The sequence below is a fragment of the Podarcis melisellensis genome, assembly GCF_964234715.1.
Source record: "Podarcis melisellensis genome assembly, chromosome: 7".
Lineage (NCBI taxonomy): Eukaryota > Metazoa > Chordata > Lepidosauria > Squamata > Lacertidae > Podarcis > Podarcis melisellensis.
In genome coordinates, this window is record NC_138539.1 from 739,518 (window position 1) to 760,508 (window position 20,991).

At 50.4% G+C, this 20,991-nt stretch overlaps 1 protein-coding gene across 6 annotated transcripts in view; it reads left to right on the top strand.

The window, feature by feature from the left end:
- The window catches only part of LOC309373975 (uncharacterized protein), a 43,188-nt gene extending 26,706 nt beyond the window's left edge, over positions 1-16,482 (top strand). For 2 of the 6 annotated variants that reach the window (XM_081918632.1, XM_081918631.1), the window contains exons 21-33: positions 470-595; positions 2,291-2,494; positions 3,560-3,681; positions 4,506-4,665; positions 6,034-6,105; positions 8,956-9,018; positions 9,103-9,165; positions 9,362-9,433; positions 10,091-10,177; positions 11,705-11,773; positions 12,552-12,715; positions 13,957-14,018; positions 16,074-16,482. In XM_081918632.1, the coding sequence (XP_081774758.1) occupies positions 470-595; positions 2,291-2,494; positions 3,560-3,681; positions 4,506-4,665; positions 6,034-6,105; positions 8,956-9,018; positions 9,103-9,165; positions 9,362-9,433; positions 10,091-10,177; positions 11,705-11,773; positions 12,552-12,715; positions 13,957-14,018; positions 16,074-16,276 (1,467 nt within the window). In that variant the 3' untranslated portion in view covers positions 16,277-16,482. The remainder of the gene's footprint in view (positions 1-469; positions 596-2,290; positions 2,495-3,559; positions 3,682-4,505; positions 4,666-6,033; positions 6,106-8,955; positions 9,019-9,102; positions 9,166-9,361; positions 9,434-10,090; positions 10,178-11,704; positions 11,774-12,551; positions 12,716-13,956; positions 14,019-16,073) is intronic. The other 4 variants (XM_081918634.1, XM_081918633.1, XM_081918635.1 and 1 more) reach the window with 4 other exon arrangements.
- Positions 16,483-20,991: the final 4,509 nt, after the last annotated feature.

Consider the following 20,991-nt stretch of genomic DNA (forward strand, 5'->3'; position numbering starts at 1 on the left):
GATAAATAGCTTAAAGTATTTAATGCCTTAGAAATTGAACTTAATAGGTAAGTTAGGATCGGATAAAATGTCAGCGATGTGGATTAAATAAAGCAAATTACACATACATCTGGAATTGTTCTCAAAAATAAATATTCTGGAAATTGGTTCAGGCTATTATATCTATTAGGATGTCACATACCATTGGACAAAAAATATTTCTACTAAATATTATGTAAAATATGTTATTCCAGATAATGGTCAAGAAACTGTGTTTAACCTTATAACTGCTGCTAAGATATAAATAGCTAAAAATGTGGGGAAGCATATATCTGCCTATATCTGAATGGAGAAAATTTGGTCTATGGTAACTATGGTTAATTTAGAAAGGAATGCATATTAACCACTCCAACGGGTTTATGGGAAACTGGCATTTTTGGCAATGTTTTGGAGGAACATTGCGAAAAATGGTTCCTCCTCTTTATTCCAGATGGATCTTCCTGAGATCTTCCTGACGCAGCTGGATGAATCTCAATACCCAGAGCCAAAGAAAGAGCCTCCCTTCTTTGTCTTGCCATTCCTGGACATGCTGTGGTTCCAAGATCTTTTTCCTGAGGTGAGAGGCTGAAGGACAAGGAGGATCTGCAGACCATCCCTAAGGGCCAAGGAGGGCCAAGGGGTCCTGCTGCCCATGGGACCTTCTCCCTGCCCCATCCCTTGTATAGCTGGGGCTCTGCTTGCCACAGACCTGGGAGACAAAGATTTCCTCTACTGGCAGAGCCACTTTTTGTGTAAATGGTCTTCTCCCAAAGAAAGAATGGCAACAGGCCTGCAACCACAGGCTGATCCTATATATAACAATAATAATAATTTATTATTTATACCCCGCCCATCTGGCTGGGTTTCCCCAGCCACTCTGGGCGGCTTCCAACAAAACATAAAAATACAATAACCTATTAAACATTAGAAGCTTCCCTAAACAGGGCTGCCTTAAGATGTCTTCTAAAAGTTTGGTAGTTATTTTTCTCTTTGATATCTGGTGGGAGGGCGTTCCACAGGGCGGGCGCCACCACCGAGAAGGCCCTCTGCCTGGTTCCCTGTAACTTGGCTTCTCACAGCGAGGGAACCGCCAGAAGGCCCTTGGTGCTGGACCTCAGTGTCCGGGCAGAACCGACTAGCCTGGAAACGACTTTGCTGTCCAACTGTGATCTGAAGGGATCTCTAAACCCAGCTGACAAGGACCCCTCCCTTAAGCTCTAGAAAGGTCAAATGAAAAAGAGCTTTAGATTTGTGTTTTGAAAGCCCAGAGGATGCAGAACATAACAACTGTGTGTGTGTGTGTGTGAGAGAGAGAGAGAGAGAGAGAGAGAGTGAGAGAGAGAGAGAGAGAGAGAGAAAGAAAGAATGAATGAAGGAGAGAAAGCTTAACAGCCATGCCACCTATCACATGGGGGATAATTTTAACATGAGACTCCAAATTCCTGTGTAAACCATTGAAGTCAAATATCAAAGTATAGACAATTTTATTTGGGAAATGTGAGGGGAGAGAAGCAAAGAAAAGAAAAGGAAAAGGTGACAATATTTCGCTCACAGACGACATATAACACCTGCTTGAGTAGAGTATTGGGTTTCAGAGGATGTGCAGAGTTCTGTGCAGAAAAGAGGTTCAGAGAGAGCGAGCTTCTTTCCTCGCCCCTTTGGATGGTTCTGAGGAGACAGAGGAGGTTGAGGGGATGCCTCCCCTTTATGGGAATTTGAGACCGATAAGCCCCCATTTCTTAATGGCAATGGGGGGTGGTTGTCTGGGCCAGTGTAAAGAGAAGCTCCATCTCTTTGCCTGTGGTCTCAATGGCCAGCCAGAAGGGTATTCAGAGGCTGTTTCCATCTCCATATTAATTCCTAAAGAACTAGCCAGTTCTGGGAGGTTGGGGTGTTGTAAAAATACTCTGCTGTTACTCATTGGTAGAGCATTTGCTGCTGGAGACCCCCAGAGAGAGAAGATAAGCTGTGCACATTTTATCTCTGTGGGAGGGTGAGATTGTGGTCTGAATGAGCAGATTCCTCTGGGGCAGCGTGTGGGTCTGGGGCAGGCTTTGGGCACCTTTCCTTTGGGTAAGTTGGCCTCCCACAGCTCCTGCGACTGCTGGAGCCATTTCTTTTGCTCTTTCAAGACCCAGCAGGCTCTTCTTGTCCTCCCCGGGGGGGGGGGTGCATCAGCTCAGAGGCGCTCCTAGAATCCTCAAATTGGAAGGGACCCCCTGGGTCGACTGGTCCAAACCCCCGCAAGGCAGCTTCCCTTCCCTCTCACCAGGGCTTTCCGCCAGAGATGACCTTGAACGAGTTCTTGACGAAGATGATGGCCTTCTTGGTTACCACCAGAGACTTTGGCCAAAAGGCAGAGCTGGTTTCCGCCATCGCCAGCCTGAAGGACGAGATGGGGGATCGGATGAACGAGCTGGTCTGCAGCAGCTTTATCCAGGTGTTGAACAAGAAGGACGACCCTCCCTCTCTCCGGGTGAGGGTCACTCTGGGCTCCTCACTTTGTGCTGCCGTGCAGAACTTGTCTTGCATATTCTGCTGGGGGAACACACACACACGCATGCGTGGAAGGCTGGCCTTGCACTGAACCCAGCCGCTGGCTAAAGTTTCTGGTCTTCATAGCTGAGCAGCTCCTCAAAAGGAAGGTTGGGCCTCCTTTTGAGAGCCAGTGTGGTGTAGTGGTTAAGAGCAGTAGTCTCATAATCTAGTGAACCGGGTTCGCTTCCCCGCTCCTCCACCTGCAGTTGCTGGGTGACCTTGGGCCAGTCCCACTTCTCTGAAGTCTCTCAGCCCCACTCACCTTGTGGGGGAGGAAGGCAAAGGAGATTGTGAGCCGCTTTGAGACTCCTTCGGGTAGTGATAAAGCGGGATATCAAATCCAAACTCTTCTTCTCTTCTTCTTCTCCCCACTGCGTCTGGTGGAGAAGGTGCTTAGGCCCAAGGGAACTTTTAAGGAGGTGGGAGATGTTTTTGAAGCAAAGCAACAAGGGCAGGAAGGGGAGCCAGCGCTTGCAAGCGCTGCCGATGTCGTTCCTGAAGACGGTTCTTTTCTTCTGGTGGAAACTGCATTTCCCCAGGAGGGGAAAGAGATTGTGTGCAAAAGGCCAGCAAGTCCCCAGTGTTGTGAGTGCCGGATGGAATGTGCCCCCCTTCACCCCACCAGAGAGGGAGGCCCCCCGGCTGTCAATAGATTTCAACTTCCCTGCTGGCCAGACCCAGGAGTGACTTGCAGGGCCATAGAATTGTAGCGTTGGAGGGGACCCCAAAGGTCATTCAGCCCAACCCCCTGCAATTCAGGAATGCCGTATCTCAGGGCAGCTGCTGTGCATATCCAAGGCATCCCCACACACCCAGGTTCCAACCTCGTCATCTCCAGCTTAGGGAGTTTGGAAAAGACCTCTCTCTCTCCTCCTCTCTTTGCCAAAGCCCGTGGGGAGCCACTGCCAGCCAGAGTTGACACTGCTGGCCCAGGCGGACCCTTGGCTTTGTGGGCTCCTGTGCCTGCCTGCCAAGATGCCCTTGTCTTCTCTCGACATTCCAGGAAAGGAGGCATCGGAAGTTCATCCTGGGCACCTTGCAGGCCCTCGTGAAGATGGCCAAGGACAACAAGGACCTGATAGTGGAGCTCATGACCTTTTACATGCAGGCTTACACCCCAGACAAGTAAGGGCCGGGGGGGGGTCACTGCTAGGAGCCTAAGCCTTAAGGGGGGGCAGAGGAAACAAAAAGTTTCAGGACAGTTTGTCAAAGTTGCTGCTTTTCAAAGTCGCCAGCTGCTCTGGCTAGCTCTATCTTGGTTGCTCTCTCAATAAGCAACCCCCCTTAAAAAAAAAAAAGACTTTACTGCAAGAGCTCTGTTGAAGTTTTGTTTAAAGGGAAGGGTTCCACCACTGCAAAAAGCCTGATTTCAGCGTAGCTTCTCTTATCCGCATGGTTTTGAAATCAGGTTTTAGGACCACGTAGATTTCCAAATTGCCCGCCCAAATCTGTTTGCCTTCAGTTAGCAAGTTACAGGCAGCAGAGACCACCCCCTTCCTTCCTTGCCTAGATGCACATTCTCAAAGAGCAGGTGGACAGCAACCGGCAGGAGAAAAGGGGTGTTTAAAGAAAAACATTCCTTTAGCTCATTGCTCTGACAGGTATTTTATGGAGAGCCAGTGTGGTGTAGTGGTTCAGAGCGGTAGTCTTGTAATCTGGGGAACCGGGTTCGCTTCCCCGCTCCTCCACCTGCAGCTGCTGGGTGCCCTTGGGCCAGTCCCACTTCTCTGAAGTCTCTCAGCCCCACTCACCTTGTGGGAGAGGAAGGGAAAGGAGATTGTTGGCCGCTTTGAGACTCCTTCGGGTAGTGATAAACCGGGATATCAAGTCCAAACTCTTCTTCTTCCTCTTCTTCTTATGGCTCAGGTCAGCAAATGTGGTGGAGTGGTCATGTGGGTGCAATTCCCCCACCTTGCAGCGCGAGTCCACCTGCCTCTTTCTCCTTTCAGGCTCGTTATTCACAATCTGATGCAGGAGGTGGGAATCCAGGACCCCCACAGCTATTTCACCAAGGAGCTGAGCTCCTGGCCGGTCCAGGCGAGCGACTCCAAAGAGACGATGCGAGGAACCTGCAACCGCTGGCTGGAAGGGAAGATGCAGGAGCTCAAGGTGCCTCTTCCTCCTTCTCTCTTCCTTCGGCCGGGGAGGGGTCACCTGGCTGCAGCCTGCCCCCCCGCCCCCCGCTACAGAATCTGTCAAACTCCGCAAGCAGGAGCCAGGCTGAAATCTGCAACGCACCCATTCTTTCCTGGCCTTTTCTCTAGCGTGTCAGGGAGGAGTCAGGGTCTGTTTTCATACAGGGGCGGCTCAGAAAGTAAGGTTCCCTCCTTTGGGAAGAAACCAGCCATTTGCCAGTGAAGTTCCCCAGCCAGCAGCTTCCCCACTTGAGTTGTCTGGGTAGCTAGAATTATCTCCCTTCGTCAGAGAGGAAGGTCTGGCTTACATCGGCTGAGTACAACCTTCAGCTAAAAAGCTAACTTTCATTAAGGCTTTCAGCCCAGTGAACTTCAGGGGTTGGGAACTTCAAATATGGCCCCCTCGGGCCTCTCTATCTGGCCCTTGGGAGCTATGAGCTCCTTGAGTGATTTAGCCAGGCTGGAATCTTCATCTTGAACTGTGGCAGTGACTCTTGCAGAGAGATGCGATTGTGTGTGTAGATGCCAGTATGTTGGACAAGGGAGAGTTTTACCTTCATTGTTCCGCCTACAGGCCTCAGCTGGATTCCAACCTCAGCAGCCAGGAGCCCAAGCTATAGCACCAGAGTCCGGTCCAAATGTCAGGGAGAATCGATTAGGAGACTATGGTTGGTGGGAGAAATGTAACTCACCTGCACCAGCCTATAGATGCTCCACTTAACTGCCTCTAATCTGCCAGAATTTTAAGCAGGAATGACTCACCTCCCCCCCCCTGCTGCAATATAATAATAATAATATAATAATTTATTATTTATACGCCACCCATCTGGCTGGGCTTCCCCAGCCACTCTGAGTGGCTTTCAACAAAATATTTAAATTAATATTTTTATGCCCCCTCCAATTTGCCATTAAAAAGAAATCAACTCCTCCTGTGGATCCCTTGCTGACACCAAAAGCTTTTAGCGACACCCCAAATGTGCTTTTTTAAAATAAAAAAGCTTGATTATTTCCTGAGAAAAATGAACTAAAAGCCATTTTTCACATTTCTATAGATCACCTGCTAGGATACTGCAACACCAAAAGTTTTTTATTTGGTGGGCCCCAAAGACCTCACCCAAAACTTGTCACTTAAAAATAGATACGGTATATTACGGGTCCATGTGTCCCTCTGCCTGCCCATGACCCGGGGGCTCCTGCTTTTGAAAGCTGCCTCCAGTGGGGGCCGGGGTGTGTGTGTCCCAGGCCTCGTTTTTGCACAGCAAAGGGATTTGCCCTTTGGGCAACAAACAAACACTCTTTTCTTCATGCTGGAAGTGGCACCTGATGATTCTCTTCCTGCTAGGAGCACAGAGCTCAGCTTTTGGCGCAGAAGGTTGCATCCAGAAGGCATTATTCCTTTAAACCTTTCCAGAAGGTAAGAAGTATTGTGCGTCCAGCCTGGTCTTTGCTGATAATTGTGGGAAGGAGGAAGGATGAGGGCAGTTCTCACCTTCCTCCGTGTTATGTACTGAAGTTCTCACCCTGGGCCAGCAGGGGGATACTGTAGATAGATATGCAAATGAAGGATCGAAAGTGATGTTCAGTGATTGGATAGTTTGTATGCAAATGAAGGATCGAAAGTGACATTCAGTGATTGGATAGTTTTAGAAAGTTGCTTCAGTAACTGTTGTACTGGAGCTCTATATAAGCAGGCTGACTGAGCCCTTCAGTTCAGTTCAGTTCAGTTCTAGCCTCAGAATAAACAAGAGCTGTTTGAAGAATCACTATGTCGTCTGATATGTTCGTCCACAACTTAACACTCCTCCTCCTCTTCCTCCTTTGTCCCCACCTTCCTGCACCTCTCAGCTTAGCTCCCTTGTCCCTCCACCCAGGGGGTCTCCATCCTTCAGAGCCCCCCAGATCATCCAGGTTTTTTTAAATTTTCTACTCCGCCTTGTTTATCGATACTCCAGGCAATTACAAAAAAAGCAAATGAAATCACAGTCCGTCCATTACAATATCTATAAAGAAAGATGTCTGAAAATCACCGTATTTTTCACTCCGTAAGATGCACCTAGTTTTTAGAGGAGGAAAGGGGGGAAAGCCCCGTTTTTGGGGGGATCAGCTCACAGTTGTGCAGCTTCTTTTGCAAAGGGGAAAAGCCCCTTTTTTGAGGATCAGCTCAAAGTTGTTGAGCTTACTTTGCAAAGGGAAAAAAATCTTGTTTTTATGGGGTTCAACTCACAGTTCTGCTGCTTCTTTAGGAAAGGAAAGGGAGCCGTTTCTACAATTTCCGGACGGATAATCTAATCAGCCAGTCACATGTCGCTGGGGAAACAAACGGCCTCCGTCTGCAGAACATTCAACGATGGAGGCCTGAGCAAGGGGGCGAAAAGGGAGCCAGCGATCAACCACACATTCGCCCCATAAGACGCACAGACATTTCCCCTTACTTTTTACGAGGAAAAAAGTGTGTCTTATGGAGCGAAAAATACGGTATATATAATTTACATATGAACTGAAATTAATAATCCATTGCCTATCTAGCCACAGTGGTTGAAACGCATGCTAAGTGATTCATAGAATCATAGAATCATAGAATCCTAGAGTTGGAAGAGACTACAAGGGCCATCGAGTCCAACTCCCTGCCAAGCAGGAAACACCGTCAGAGCACTCCTGACATATGGTTGTCAAGCCTCTGCTTAAAGACCTCCAAAGAAGGAGACTCCACCACACTCCTTGGCAGCAAATTCCACTGTCAAACAGCTCTTACTGTCAGGAAGTTCTTCCTAATGTTTAGGTGGAATCTTCTTTCTTGTAGTTTGGATCCATTGCTCCATGTCCGCTTCTCTGGAGCAGCAGAAAACAACCTTTCTCCCTCCTCTATGTGACATCCTTTTATATATTTGAACATGGCTATCATATCACCCCTTAACCTCCTCTTCTCCAGGCTAAACATGCCCAGCTCCCTTAGCCGTTCCTCATAAGGCATCGTTTCCAGGCCTTTGACCATTTTGGTTGCCCTCCTCTGGACACGTTCCAGTTTGTCAGTGTCCTTCTTGAACTGTGGTGCCCAGAACTGGGCACAGTACTCCAGGTGAGGTCTGACCAGAGCAGAATACAGTGGCACTATTACTTCCCTTGATCTAGATGCTATACTCCTATTGATGCAGCCCAGAATTGCATTGGCTTTTTTAGCTGCCGCGTCACACTGTTGGCTCATGTCAAGTTTGTGGTCAACCAAGACTCCTAGATCCTTTTCACATGTACTGCTCTCAAGCCAGGTGTCACCCATCTTGTATTTGTGCCTCTCATTTTTTTTTTGCCCAAGTGCAATACTTTACATTTCTCCCTGTTAAAATTCATCTTGTTTGTTTTGGCCCAGTTCTCTAATCTGTCAAGGTCGTTTTGAAGTGTGATCCTGTCCTCTGGGGTGTTAGCCACCCCTCCCAGTTTGGTGTCATCTGCAAATTTGTTCAGGATGCCCTTGAGTCCATCATCCAAGTCGTTGATAAAGATGTTGAATAAGACCGGGCCCAAGACAGAACCCTGTGGCACCCCACTAGTCACTCTTCTCCAGGATGAAGAGGAACCATTGATGAGCACCCTTTGGGTTCGGTCAGTCAGCCAGTTACAAATCCACTGAGTGGTAGCATAGTCAAGACCGCATTTTACCAGCTTCTTTACAAGAATATCATGGGGCACCTTGTCAAATGCCTTGCTGAAATCAAGGTAGGCTACATCCACTGCGTTCCCTTCATCTACGAGGCTTGTAATTCTGTCAAAAAACGAGATCAGGTTCGTCTGACATGACTTATTTTTCAGAAATCCATGCTGACTATTGGTGATCGCAGCATTCCTTTCTAGGTGCTCACAGACTGTTTGCTTAATGATCTGCTCCAGAATCTTCCCTGGTATTGATGTCAGACTGACTGGGCGGTAATTATTTGGGTCCTCTCTTTTCCCCTTTTTGAAAATAGGGACAACATTTGCCCTCCTCCAGTCTGCCGGGACTTCCCCTGTTCTCCAGGAATTCTCAAAAATGACTGCCAGTGGTTCTGAGATCACATCTGCCAGTTCTTTTAATACTCTTGGATGCAGTTCATCTGGCCCTGGAGACTTGAATACATCTAAACTAGCCAAGTATTCTTGTACTATCTCCTTAGTTATTCTGGGCTGTGTTTCCTCTGCTGAATCATTTGCTCCAAATTCTTCAGGTCGGGCATTGTTTTCTTTATCGGAGAAGACTGAGGCAAAGACTCACATGTTGTCCTCCTTGTTCCAGCAGAAGAGACGCTCCACCATGGAGACGGAGAGCAAGATGTCCTCTCCAGAAAGCTACCAAGAGGTGAGGAGGCTTACAGAGGTTGAAACGCATGCTAAGTGATTTCAAAGCTGGGCTCTGACTCACATGTTGTCCTCCTTGTTCCAGCAGAAGAGACGCTCCACCATGGAGACAGAGAGCAAGATGTCCTCTCCGGAAAGCTACCAAGAGGTGAGGAGACTTACAGAGGAATCTTGTGAAGTCAGCCCAGGCTGGGTGCCTGGAGGGGCGGCCGTTCCTTCCAGGCAGCTCTTGCAGCTTCCATCAGCCCCTGTCCAAAACCTCTGGGGGATGCCAGGTTGGCCAAAGGCTAACCCTCCAACCGCCCCTCAAAAGCCCCTTGGTACACCTTCTCTGTCTGACCCAGGAGTGGAGCGGCTCTAGCGTGGACCAGGAGAGGCGGCTGGAGGGGAAATATTCGCCCAAGAGCTACAAAGAGGTAAGGTCTGCCGAAGAATCCTGCAAAACCAGGCAGGGTGGCACCTGAGAGCAAGGGGCTGTCCCTGTGCCAGGTAAGGAGGGGGCTCTTCTTCCTCTGGGATTCTTGTGTTGCAGGGGGTTGGACTAGATGACCCCTGGGACCCTTCCGACTTTACATTTCTATGAATCACATTTCTTTTCCCTCCAGGGAATTAAACCCTCTGTTTAATTTTATTCTTTATTCTGGGTGGCTTGCAGGAGAGAGAGAGAATGCTCAGTCCAGTGGTGGGTGGTTCCCATGGAGACTGATGGGGCAGAAGGAAGGGAGCCCCACAGCTTTGGCCCCCAGAGCCAATGACCAGCCCGTCCTCCCCTTCCCTGTTGAGTTCTCTACAGGGAACGCTGAGATGAAGGAGCAGGAGGAATCTTGACAGCCAAGGCACCCCAGGAAAGAGGGCAGCTAGGCAGGTGGGGGTAGTTTGGGGACAGTGCCCCCCCCCCCCGTCACCCTCCACCGAACCACAGAGTATATCGGACAAAAGACGAGAATCCAAATATCCTACAAAGACAGGCTGGAACATCCAGTCCTTTCCCTGGCCGCCCACAACAGCCGATAGCTACCATACTGCAAGTATTGAACTGCAAAGTGAGGCTCTTGTTGGCGTCTTCATTCCAGGTGGGGAAAGACCTGAGCAAGAAGGAGAGGGCCGAGAGGAGATCCCTTGCGAAGGAGAAGAGGGCGAGGAAGGAGGAGAGTCCACAGGTACGGGAAGACCCCCTTGAGCTCACCACCCAAAATCCCCCTTGTTGTCTAACAAAAGGTACCTGCTATAAACACTCCCTCTAAGAGTGAACTTGGATGGTTGAGTATCTGTCATTAAAAAAAATATTATAAAATATTGAGTTTTAGATAATATTATACATCTAAAACAAAACCATTTCAAACATCAAGGTACAAGGTTCTTTCAAACCCTCAGACCTCCTCCTCTCCCTCCATGGGTTCCATATTTAAATTTACGTTTATTGCATCTTTTACTGAAACCAGGAAGATCAAGTATCTTCTAGAGATTGGAGTAAATTTGTAATTTATTTAAAAGACCACTGTAAACAGTTAAAATCTTTGGCAGGGTTGTAATGACACTTGTAATGTTCAATTATTTATGGTAATTATGGTTTTGTAATAGATGCATAAGGGTAAGAGTATCTGTCATTTTTAGTGAGGTTTTTTAATGAGATTGTAGAGAGAGAGAGAGTTTTAATGTTGAATTGTTTTTAGTGGTTGTTTTTCCAAGTTTTCAGCTTTTCTTAGTTCATCTGTAGGCCACCTTCTATTATATATAAATAACAGAAATAATAAATGAAAAGGGATCTTCCATAAATAAGACAGAGTGAGGCCTGGGGAAGACTTGCAAACCTCCTGATCTAAGTTGCCTGAAACCCTGAACATGAGCAATGCATTCAGAGACTGGATAACAGCAACAACAACAAGAATTTATTACCGTATTTTTCACCCCATAGGGCGCACCGGCCCATAGGGTGCACCTAGTTTTTTTGGAGGGAAATAAAGAAAAAAAATTATTTCCCCTCCAGGCGCGGGGCTGGGGCGGGGGAAGCCCGAGCTTCCCCCGACTCCAGCCCCCAGAACAGGCAGCTCTCCGCAAGCCGTGGGAGCCCTCCCACGGCTTGCGCAGAGCTACCCAAAGCCTGGGCGCGACTGCGCCCCAGACTTCGGATTAGAGGCAGCTCTCCACAAACCATGGGAGCCCAGCGGGAACTCCCGCGGGGCTCCCAAGTCTTGCGGAGGGCTTCCTGAAGCCTGGAGAGCAAGAGGGGTTGGTGCGCACTGACCCCTCTCGCTCTCCAGGCTTCAGCGAAAGCCTGCACTCGCCCCATAGGATGCACACACATTTCCCCTTCATTTTTGGAGGGGGAAAAGTGCGTCCTATAGGGCGAAAAATACGGTATTTATTATTTCTACCCCGCCTATCTAGCTGGGTTTCCCCAGCCACTCTGGGCGGCTTCCAACAAGATGTTAAAATTACATTAAAACACCAGTCATTAAAAACTTCCCTAAACAGCCCTCATATGTCTTCTAAACGTCAGATAGTTGTTTATCTCCTTGACATCTGATGGGAGGGCGTTCCACAGGGCGGGCGCCACCCCCGAGAAGGCCCTCTGCCTGGTTCCCTATAGCTGGAGATATCCTGCCATGTTTCTTTTTGCATGTTCTGCATGTGTCAGAAACATTTGCCCAATTGGACTCTGACTGGTGCGTTTTCCACTGACTTAGGAGCCAGAGAGTGGTGGCGTCACGGAAGATGCAGAGCAGCCAGAGATGGAGGAGTCAGGAAGCCTGGAGGTGAGGCCACCGGTTCAGAAAGTATAATGGATTGGCAATCCCTCGTGCTAGAGTACTTTCAATTAGCAAAGCTGACCGGAAAAGCCAGAGGAGCCCCAAATCAAAAAATATTCAAAGAATGGAGACTATTCAAAGAATATATAAGATTATATTGTAACAATGACATCCTAGCAGAACTGAATGATACTTGTATATAATAAACAAATGGAATAAATATACTAGATGAATATACAGGAAAAGTTATAAAACGAACTGTGCGATAAAACTGACAATAGAAAAAGTACAAGGAGAACGATTGGAAGTCTCTTTCAGAAGGCTTTATTGGAAAAGACAGGATGTTATAACTAAGATTCATTTCTCATTGTTAACTCTTTTTATTTTTATTTTATTTTATTTATCTTTTTCCTATTATTTTTTGTGTTTAATTTTGATGTAACTGTCTGTAATACATATGTAAGATGATATTTTAAATCAATAAAGATGAATTAATAATAAAAAGGAGGTGAGACCACCAGTTCAGAAAGCCCCTTGTTGGTGGAGTGGAAAGGGGAGATTCCCCTCGCCCCCAGACTCAGGTTCCCCCCACCTGCTTCTTCCTCCTCCCAAGCCGGGCTCCGGACACAGCAGCCCAGAGACTGGGCACCTCTGGAGAGGAAGCCCAAGTGCCCCGATGCTTCCTGTCCAGGCCCAGCTTTGCCCCACGCTAAACCCCCAGCTGCCCCCCAGGGCGAGGGAAGTGGCCGCGCCAGGGACTCTCAGGGCTGCTCTCCTCTTGCAGGCGGAGGAGGCTCAGTTTTGGAGGCAGCCCGTCTGCCCCATCGACGCCATCCATTACTTCGTCGAAAAGCAGCTGGCGAAGGAGCTGGAGGAGATGAAGCAGCTGGTCTCTTCTTCGCTGATCTCGCCCAAGGACACCGTCATGGCCTTGCCTCCCATTAAGAAGTAAGAGGGGCTGTCACACAGGACACTTGAGGAAGCCCAGGCCAATGCATGGCTTTTCTGGGTGCTGCTGTTGCTGCTACCTCCCCCCCCCAAAAAAAAAATATTGACCGCACAATGGCTACTCGCTAGATCTGCAACACTGAGAATTCGCACCCGGGCTCCACGAGGCAGATCAGTTCCCCCAAGCTTGGCAGAATGATTCTGTCTGTCCTCCCCACAGATTTCTGGGGGCAGTGAAGGGCTGGGGGTCCTGTGTGGCCTTCCAGAGGTTGCTGGAGTCCAGCTTCCCCAACCACCAGGGCTAAAAGTCAGGGATGGTGCTGGGAGTTGGAGCCCCAGAGCAAGACCCAAGTTGGGGGGGGGGCAGGCTTTCCGTGGCTGCGGTAAAGTATAGAAGGATCCAACAACTCTGGAACTTTGGGGGGGGGTGTTTTTCTCTCCTCAACGTTGCCCCCAGTCTAGGCCAGTGTGATGGCCTGGGACTCGGGCTCGGACTCGGAACCAGAGGAGTCTCAGTCTGCACCTTTGCCTCAGGGGCATTGGGACCAAGTCTGGGGCCTGATTCTGAAGAGTCCCAGTCTGCGCAGGTTCCCCTGCAACAAGCACCAGCTGGGCCGAGTCCGGGGCCTGAGCCTGCCCTGGCGGGGATGACCTCGTTGCCTTCAGCTGGGCCATCACTTGCAGCTGCTCCACTACTGGTTAGGTCAGAGGAGGCTGAGGCGGCCCCTGGGTCTAGTAACCCACTGACGTCTCCCGAGCTGCAGAGACTGAGGTCTGAGAGAAAGAGAGACCCGAGTACTTGCAGGAGGAGTGCTCGCCTTCGGGCGAAACAGGGAGGTGAGTCTCCGGGGGATCAGGACTGGCCGTTACCCTGACAAAGATAAAAGGCTGTCGGACGCCACCCCAGGTTGCAGGAGCAACTTTGCTGTTTGCTAGAACCTGCCTGTGATCCTGTACCTGTCCTTGCCTGGTTTCCTGCCTCGTGTCCTGCCTTGGCCCCGTCGGACTGACTCCTCCCTTGGACTCGGGACGGGACCTGGACCGCGTTTCATGGGTTACCCCCGGGCCCAGCACAGCCAGGCTCACGGCTGCTTCTCCCATATATGGTGTCCCCCTAAAAGTGCAGGGGGTGAGCCCGGCCTCACCTGCGCATGCTCCCCGCACAATGGATCACAGGCTGTGGGGGGGGGCAAGTGCCATTTCCTGCTGTTCATGGTAAACCCGTGCCCTTGTTGTGACAGGAAGCGTGCCATCCTGCGGCTCGGAGAAACCAATGCCATGTTGAGGAAGAGAATACCCGAGCGTAAGTAGCTGCAGTGGCCGGGGGGGGGGGGTCTTCACCCCACTGCCTGGCCCTGTGGCTTTTATCTGCTTGCCCCCAAACAGACGTGACTGGGCCTGGATGGCACTGGGGGCAAATGCTCTGCCGCCCCCCACCCAGACCCTGCCCATCCTTCCTCCTGCGGCAGGAGAAACTAATGTTAGTTCACCAGTTTGACCCCAGATTACTTTCTGTGACTACAATTGACATGTGGAAAGATTTATTTCAGTCTTTGCTTGTTAGGATGTTTATACTCTGACTGTTTTATCTCTAAAACAATGCTGGCAAATCAAGGGCCAGGTTTAGCCCTCGGCAGAGAAGGAGATGAACAGACACGTCTTTGTATGTGCCAGCTGCTGGCACCATCTTGCCAGTTTGGGCGCTTGCACTTAGATGCCCAGGCTTGGCCTTTTTTAAAACAACTGGCTGCGATTCAGGGCCATCATAATCCCAGAGACAGCTCTGGAGACTTTTCTGTGGCAGATTAATCCGACAATCCCTCCTAGATGCCTAGCCTTGGGCAAGAGGTGTGTCCTGTGTATTCTGGGGTGTCACTGACTGGAAAGTATTCCGGGGGGGGGGGCTATTTCTACCCAGAAGGGATTTGCTGTGTGTCCCACTCACTGTGAGCGAGCCAATATTCCTGTCTGCACAAAGCAGGAAGGTGAAGCTTTTCATAGAATGGAGGTAAATATTGTGACTATTGTTGCACACCACCCCAATCTCTGGGCGGCATGAAATTCCAGGTGTTCCAGGTACTTTCCCAGGGTTTGTTTCCTTTGGAATGCAGGGCAGCAGAGACCGCGGTGGCTTTGGGATTGCTTATGTGTACCCCACCTGAGCCTGCGATGGAGGAGTTCACAGCATTAAGACCCCAAGAGGGTCTTGCTTTTCCCATAGACACAACTGAAATCAGGCAGAGCTCTGACTCTCAGCTGCTCAACCTGCAGCCTGCCAGCTTCCAGCTTGAAAAAGCAACTTGCAACTCTGGCCTTTGTCAGAGGGAGGGAGGGAGGGAGGGAGGGAGGGGGCCCATTTGGTTTTTGGCACACAGCCACTTCCTTTGTTACCTTAATGGCCCACTTGGAGAGGGCCATTACCTCACTAGGAAGCTAACCTGGCCAGAAGGCAGAGCTGTCCAGAGTCGCGCCTGCTGTCATCATCACATCTGGGTTGGCGCATGGTCCTGCGTCTGAACATATTTAGCATCTCAGAACGCTGTGACCAGGCTCCTCTTGGGAGCTCAAGGCGTGGGTTATTTTATTCCGCCGTTCTTCTGTCTACATTAGCTGCTAGTTCATATCCAAGCACAATTCAAAGCGCTGGCTAGATTGACGTTAGAATTTTATGGCTACTCTGCTCCTTTATCATCTTTGATCCACTTGAATTGTTTTTTTATTGGATGTACACAATTTCTTACATTTTTATGAGCTGCTTTGCAGGTCTTAGGGACGCGGGTCTTAGGGACGCGGGTGGCGCTGTGGGTTAAACCACAGAGCCTAGGACTTGCCGATCAGAAGGTTGGCAGATCGAATCGGCTCCCGTTGCTCGGTCCCTGCTCCTGCCCACCTAGCAGTTTGAAAGCACGTCAAAGTGCAAGTAGATAAATAGGTACCGCTCCGGCGGGAAGGTAAATGGCGTTTCCGTGCGCTGCTCTGGTTCGCCAGAAGCGGCTTAGTCCTGCTGGCCACATGACCCGAAAGCTGTACGCCGGCTCCCTCAGCCAATAAAGCGAGATGAGCCCCGCAACCCCAGAGTCGGCCACGACTGGACCTAATGGTCAGGGGCCCCTTTACCTTTACAGGTCTTTTTTTCAAAAAGCAGTTATATAAATATTTAAATAAAAAAGATGCCAGTGCATTGAGCTGTTGTTGAAAGCAGAAGCACAGTGGCTGGTTGAAAAACGGACAGCCGAGTTGTTTCCCAGCTGATCTCTGCTGGATTAGAGTCAGGGGCCAGGAAGGAAAGGGGAGTCCAGGGGCTTCTCCCACGCCCAATGGCCTTCCTCTTCCTCTTTGTTGTCTCCCTCAAACCCAGGCTTCTACTGCCCGTACATCTTCCCTCGCTACCTCATGAAGGGGTTTGCGCCCTTTGTGAAACTTCCCCTGCCGAGAATCAACTTGGACCCCTTCCCACCCATTCTGGCGAGGCCGGCATCACCAAAGTCTTTCACCGCCATGCAGCAGTTGGTACGGAAGTATTTCATCCCCAAGTTTTCATACGCCGACAACTACCCTTGAGGGCTTCAGGAGATGCCTGAAGTTCCATCCGAGAGGTGAAATTCCTTCTGGCTGGCAATGGCTGGAGGGCTGGCCAGCGCCACGTCTCATGGTGCCCCAACCAGGCAGATGGCAGCGATGGGAGGCCGCCCGCCTGCCCACCACAGATGCATCCAGACAAAATGAAAAGTCAATAAAAGCAAACTTATGCCCAAGGTCACCCAAAACCTCTCTGTCTGGTCATGCTTTTTGTAGTTTCCTAATCATTTTCAAATTGAGACGGGCAGCTGCCACCCTGGGTGTTGCCCAGCTTAGGAATCATGCATGGTTCTGTTATCAGGAAGGGTTGTTTGTTAAACGGCAGCACTCCTGGCGATCCAGGGAGGTGGCGTTTTCCAGCACACTTGAACTTTTGCTTAATGCGCAGGATGCAGAAGGGTCCAGCTTCCCCCTGCGTAACTTGTGCAAGGCAGCGGTGCCAGAAAATTGTACTCAGCAGCAGCCCAGCAGGCTAAGCAAAGTCCACTGCCACGGACTGCCTCCGAAACAACTTTGCCGGGAGTGAGGAGAAAGGCAGCCACACAGCTGGATTCTCCACGGTGCCAGGCAGGTCAGGAACAGGCCGAGCCAAACGAGCCGATTCTGGCATTGCAGGGGGTTGGACTAGATGGCTCTGAGGGTCCCTTCAAACTCTGCAAGGCTGACTTGCTGGGGATATGAGCTGGTTTGAACCCGGGGCCTCCTGGGCGGGCTGCCTGCCTCCAAGTGGCCCTGCTGGAGAAGCTCCCCAGGGCAATGCCGGGGAAAGCTCTTCATGGGCAGAGCTCTCTTGGGAGAAGGGGCATCGGGAAGGGAATGTGGGTCGCAAGAAGGGGCAGCAGCACCATAGCTGTCAACCTGTCAGTGTTTGCAAAAAAAGGGGGGGTTCTGACCTCCCTTTGTTGCCTCAGCCTGGTCCTCTGACCCTTGTCGGCATAAAAGAGTCCACGAGAAAAGTATCCTTGCAGAGTGCTTTCTGCTTTTATTCTAAAAAGTCTTTCTGCAAAAGCAACTGACCAAATGCACACACTTCAACACTGCCAGCTTTCACCAACCAGCCAACCCAACACCAAACTAACATTTCTCACTCTCTATATACAACCCAGCGCAGGCCGCTGACTCATGCCGACCCAGCTTTATTCGCATTAAAGAAACAGCGGCCAATTTTCAGCCGTGACACAACCATCCCTTTTTTTGTGGGAAACTCCCTTATTTCCTTGCTGTTTCCCGCTGCTTCCCCGGATTGTTAGCTATCCCTTGCTGTCCCCGGGACAGGGGAGGCTGCTGATCCCTTCTTTTCAAATCTGAAAGTTGACAGCTATGAGCAGCACACGTGTACCATTTGCGGGGGGGGGGGAGCTCGCAGTGGTGTGGCGATGGGGGGGGAATGGTCCCTTTTCCCCTTTTTTTGCCCCAGGTGGAGCCTCCATTGAGGCTGCCCGCCTGTGTGTGCCAAACTGGGTCTCTGACTCGGGTCCAGCACAGCCTGGGACCCCGAGCCCTGGCAGCCGGGGAGGCGTCCTCTTCCCCTCCCCTGGAGCCCTTCCGACGTGCCGAGAGCCAGGTCGCGTGTCGGGCTCAGCCGCCTCGGGGTCCGCTCCTGCCCCTCGGCCGAGCCCACCTCGCGGGGCTGCAACGAGGAGGGAGGAGCCGCGCCCCCTGGGGCTCCGCGCACGTGGGAGTGGGCGGACACGTGTTGGCGCCGCGGGTCAGCCCCGCCCGAGCCCGGAGCGCGGGAGAGTTCCGCGCAGGCGCAGGAGCGCGCCCGCCTCGGCTTTCGCTTTCGCTTTCGCTTCGCGCTCTCCTCGTGGCGCGCCGCGGGGGCGGGGCTTGGGCGCGGGCGAGAGCCAATGGGGGCGCGGGAGCCGGGCGGGGGCGGGGCCGGGTCTGCTGGGCGCCAAAGCGAGAAGCGCGCTGAGCGCGGAGACTCCGGAGGGCAGGTGAGCCGGGGGGGGCGAGGGGGGGCCGGGGGCCGGTGCTTCCCGGGCCGGGCGAGCCCCGCTTACCGGGCTCCGCGGCCGGAGGAGGAGGAGGAGGGTCGCCCTTGCGCCCATTTCACGGCTGAGCAACTGAGTCCTCCGCCTGCAGGGGAGATGGAAGAAAGACAATTCTAGCATGCGGGGGGGGGGGACCTAAATTATTTAATTGGGCATTTGGATTATTGGTATCCTAATTTGGCATGGTTACAATGGGGCCATCATTGGGTTGCAATTGAAAACGGATGAAAATTAATATTATTTTTTAAAAATGAAATGGGAGGGTGCTATTTTGCAGGGCTCCTGGTCAGCGTGGTGTAGTGGTTCAGAGCGGTGGACTCGTAATCTGGTGAACCGGGTTCGCTTCCCCGCTCCTCCACCTGCAGCTGCTGGGTGACCTTGGGCCAGTCCCACTTCTCTGAAGTCTCTCAGCCCCACTCACCTCGCAGAGGGAGGAAGGGAAAGGAGAATGTGATCCGCTCTGAGACTCCTTGGGCCCAAACTTTTTCCCAAAGAGGGCCAGAGTTGATGAAGTGAACATGCTTGAGGGCTGACCAAAGTTGCTGAGCTTTCCTTAGGATTGAGGTTTTGAGCTTTCTTTAGGATTGAAACCCAGAGTTGTTGAGTTTTTTTAGGGCTGAAGTTGTGGAGCTTTTCTTATAATTTTACCCCAAAGTTGTTCAGCTATTTTTGGGATTGAGGTTTTTGAACTTTTTTTAGGATTCAAACCCAAAGCTGTTGAGTTTTACTTACAATTTTACCCCAAAAGTTGTTGAGTTTTGTTTTGTTTTTGAAGGATTTTACCCCAGGACGTAGTATACTCCCACAGGGGCTGGATTAAATCAACTGGTGGGTTGGATTCATAGCTGTCAACTTTTCCCTTCTTTTAAGGGAAATTCCCTTATTCCGAATAGGATTCCTCGCAAGAAAAGGGAAAAGTTGACAGCTGTGGTTGGCTTTGTATATGCCTGTCATAAGGGGGGTGAAAGGCGGGATATCCAGCCCAACCTCCTCCTCCTCCTCCTCCTCTTCCTCTTCTTCTTCTTCTTCTTCTTCTTCCTCTTCTTCTTCTTCCTCTTCCTCTTCCTCTTCTTCTTCCTCTTCTTCTTCTTCGTCTTCTTCTTCTCCTCCTCCTCTTCCTCTTCTTCCCTCTGCTGCTTCTCCTTGCAGTTGTGCCGCTTTCCAAGTGAAGTTGCAGGTCTGGCCTTCTGAGCTCCCTGGCCTGCCTGATGGGGGCAGAGAGGACAGGCTGGAAAGGGGGGCGGAGAACGTTCCACTTCCAGATATTCCAGAAAATATCCCTTGCCGCTGGTTGGGAAGCAGACCTTCCCTTTTGGATCTCAGCCCTCGCCTCCTCGTTTCCCAGAGGGGGCTGGCTGAGCCCCTTCTTGCGAGCACCAGGAGGGCAGGAGTGGAACCTCCCTGGGTCCTCTTTGGCAACCCTTTGCGGGCGGAAGGAACCCCATTTACTCAGAGGGAAGCAGAGGAAGAGGGAGGTTGCATCCTGACGAAGGAGAAGGACTAAGCTGCCCTCATCTAACCACAATATCCCAGAGCTGTGACTCTGCTTTCCGACTCCTGCAGGACTCTTCATCTGGTACCATAACAACAACAACAACAATTTAGTATTTATACCCTGCCCATCTGGCTGGGCTTCCCCAGCCACTCTGGGCGGCTTCCCAAAAAAATATTAAAATACTGTAATACATCAAATATTAAAAGCTTCCCTAAACAGGGCTGCCTTCAGATGTCTTCCATTCCACCCTGTGGAAAACCTTTTCCTGCTTATGAATTGGAATTGAATTGGAATTGAATTACTTTATTGGCACTTGTACAACTTGTCTACAGTGAGATTACAGGAGCACCCCCCACTCAGCTCTCTTAGTCTTAATTCCCCTCGTTTACTGACGCACACCCACCAAAGTCAGTTGCCCTGTTGTTATCTTTTCATTCAGCAGCCTAACAGCCCACGGACAGAAGCTGTTCTTTACCCTGTTGGTGCCACTAATCATGCTTCTATATCTTCTGCCTGAGGGCAGGAGATCAAGAAAGTGCCGGCCAGGGTGTGAATCATCATTCATTATGCTGGTAAATTAGGAAATGTTCTCCTGTAACAGTTAATGTGATTAACGTTACAACGTTGAGTTGGATTTGTGGTGCTGAGTGATAGGTCAAGCTTTTTGTAAGCTTCTGCGAAGATATTTAGGATAGTTCGGAGGTCATCCTCTGAGCGTGCGCACACCACGTTGTCATCAGCATACTCAAGCTCCATGACGGAAGTTACGGTAACCCTACTCTTTGCTTTCAGCCTGCTCAGATTGAAGAGCTTTCCATCTCTTCGGTATATGATTTCTACTCCGGTGGGGAGTTTCCCTTCGACAAAGTGTAGGATGATGGCAATGAAAATAATGAATAGAGTGGGGAAGCACAACCCTGTTTAACACCTGATCCCACTGTGAATGGTTCACTTTGAGAGCCATTGTTATCTGTGATTGTTGCTGTCATATTATCATGGAGGAGCCGAATGATGTTCACAAATTTATCTGGGCAGCCAATTTTCAGAAGGACAGTCCACAAGGCATTTACAGTGTCGAAAGCCTCCGTCAGGCCGATAAACGCCATATACAGGGATTGGTTTTGCTTTCTGCATTTTTCTTGAAGCAGTTGAGCGGTGAAAATCATGTCCACTATCCCCTTAGAAGGCCAAAAACCATTTTGGGA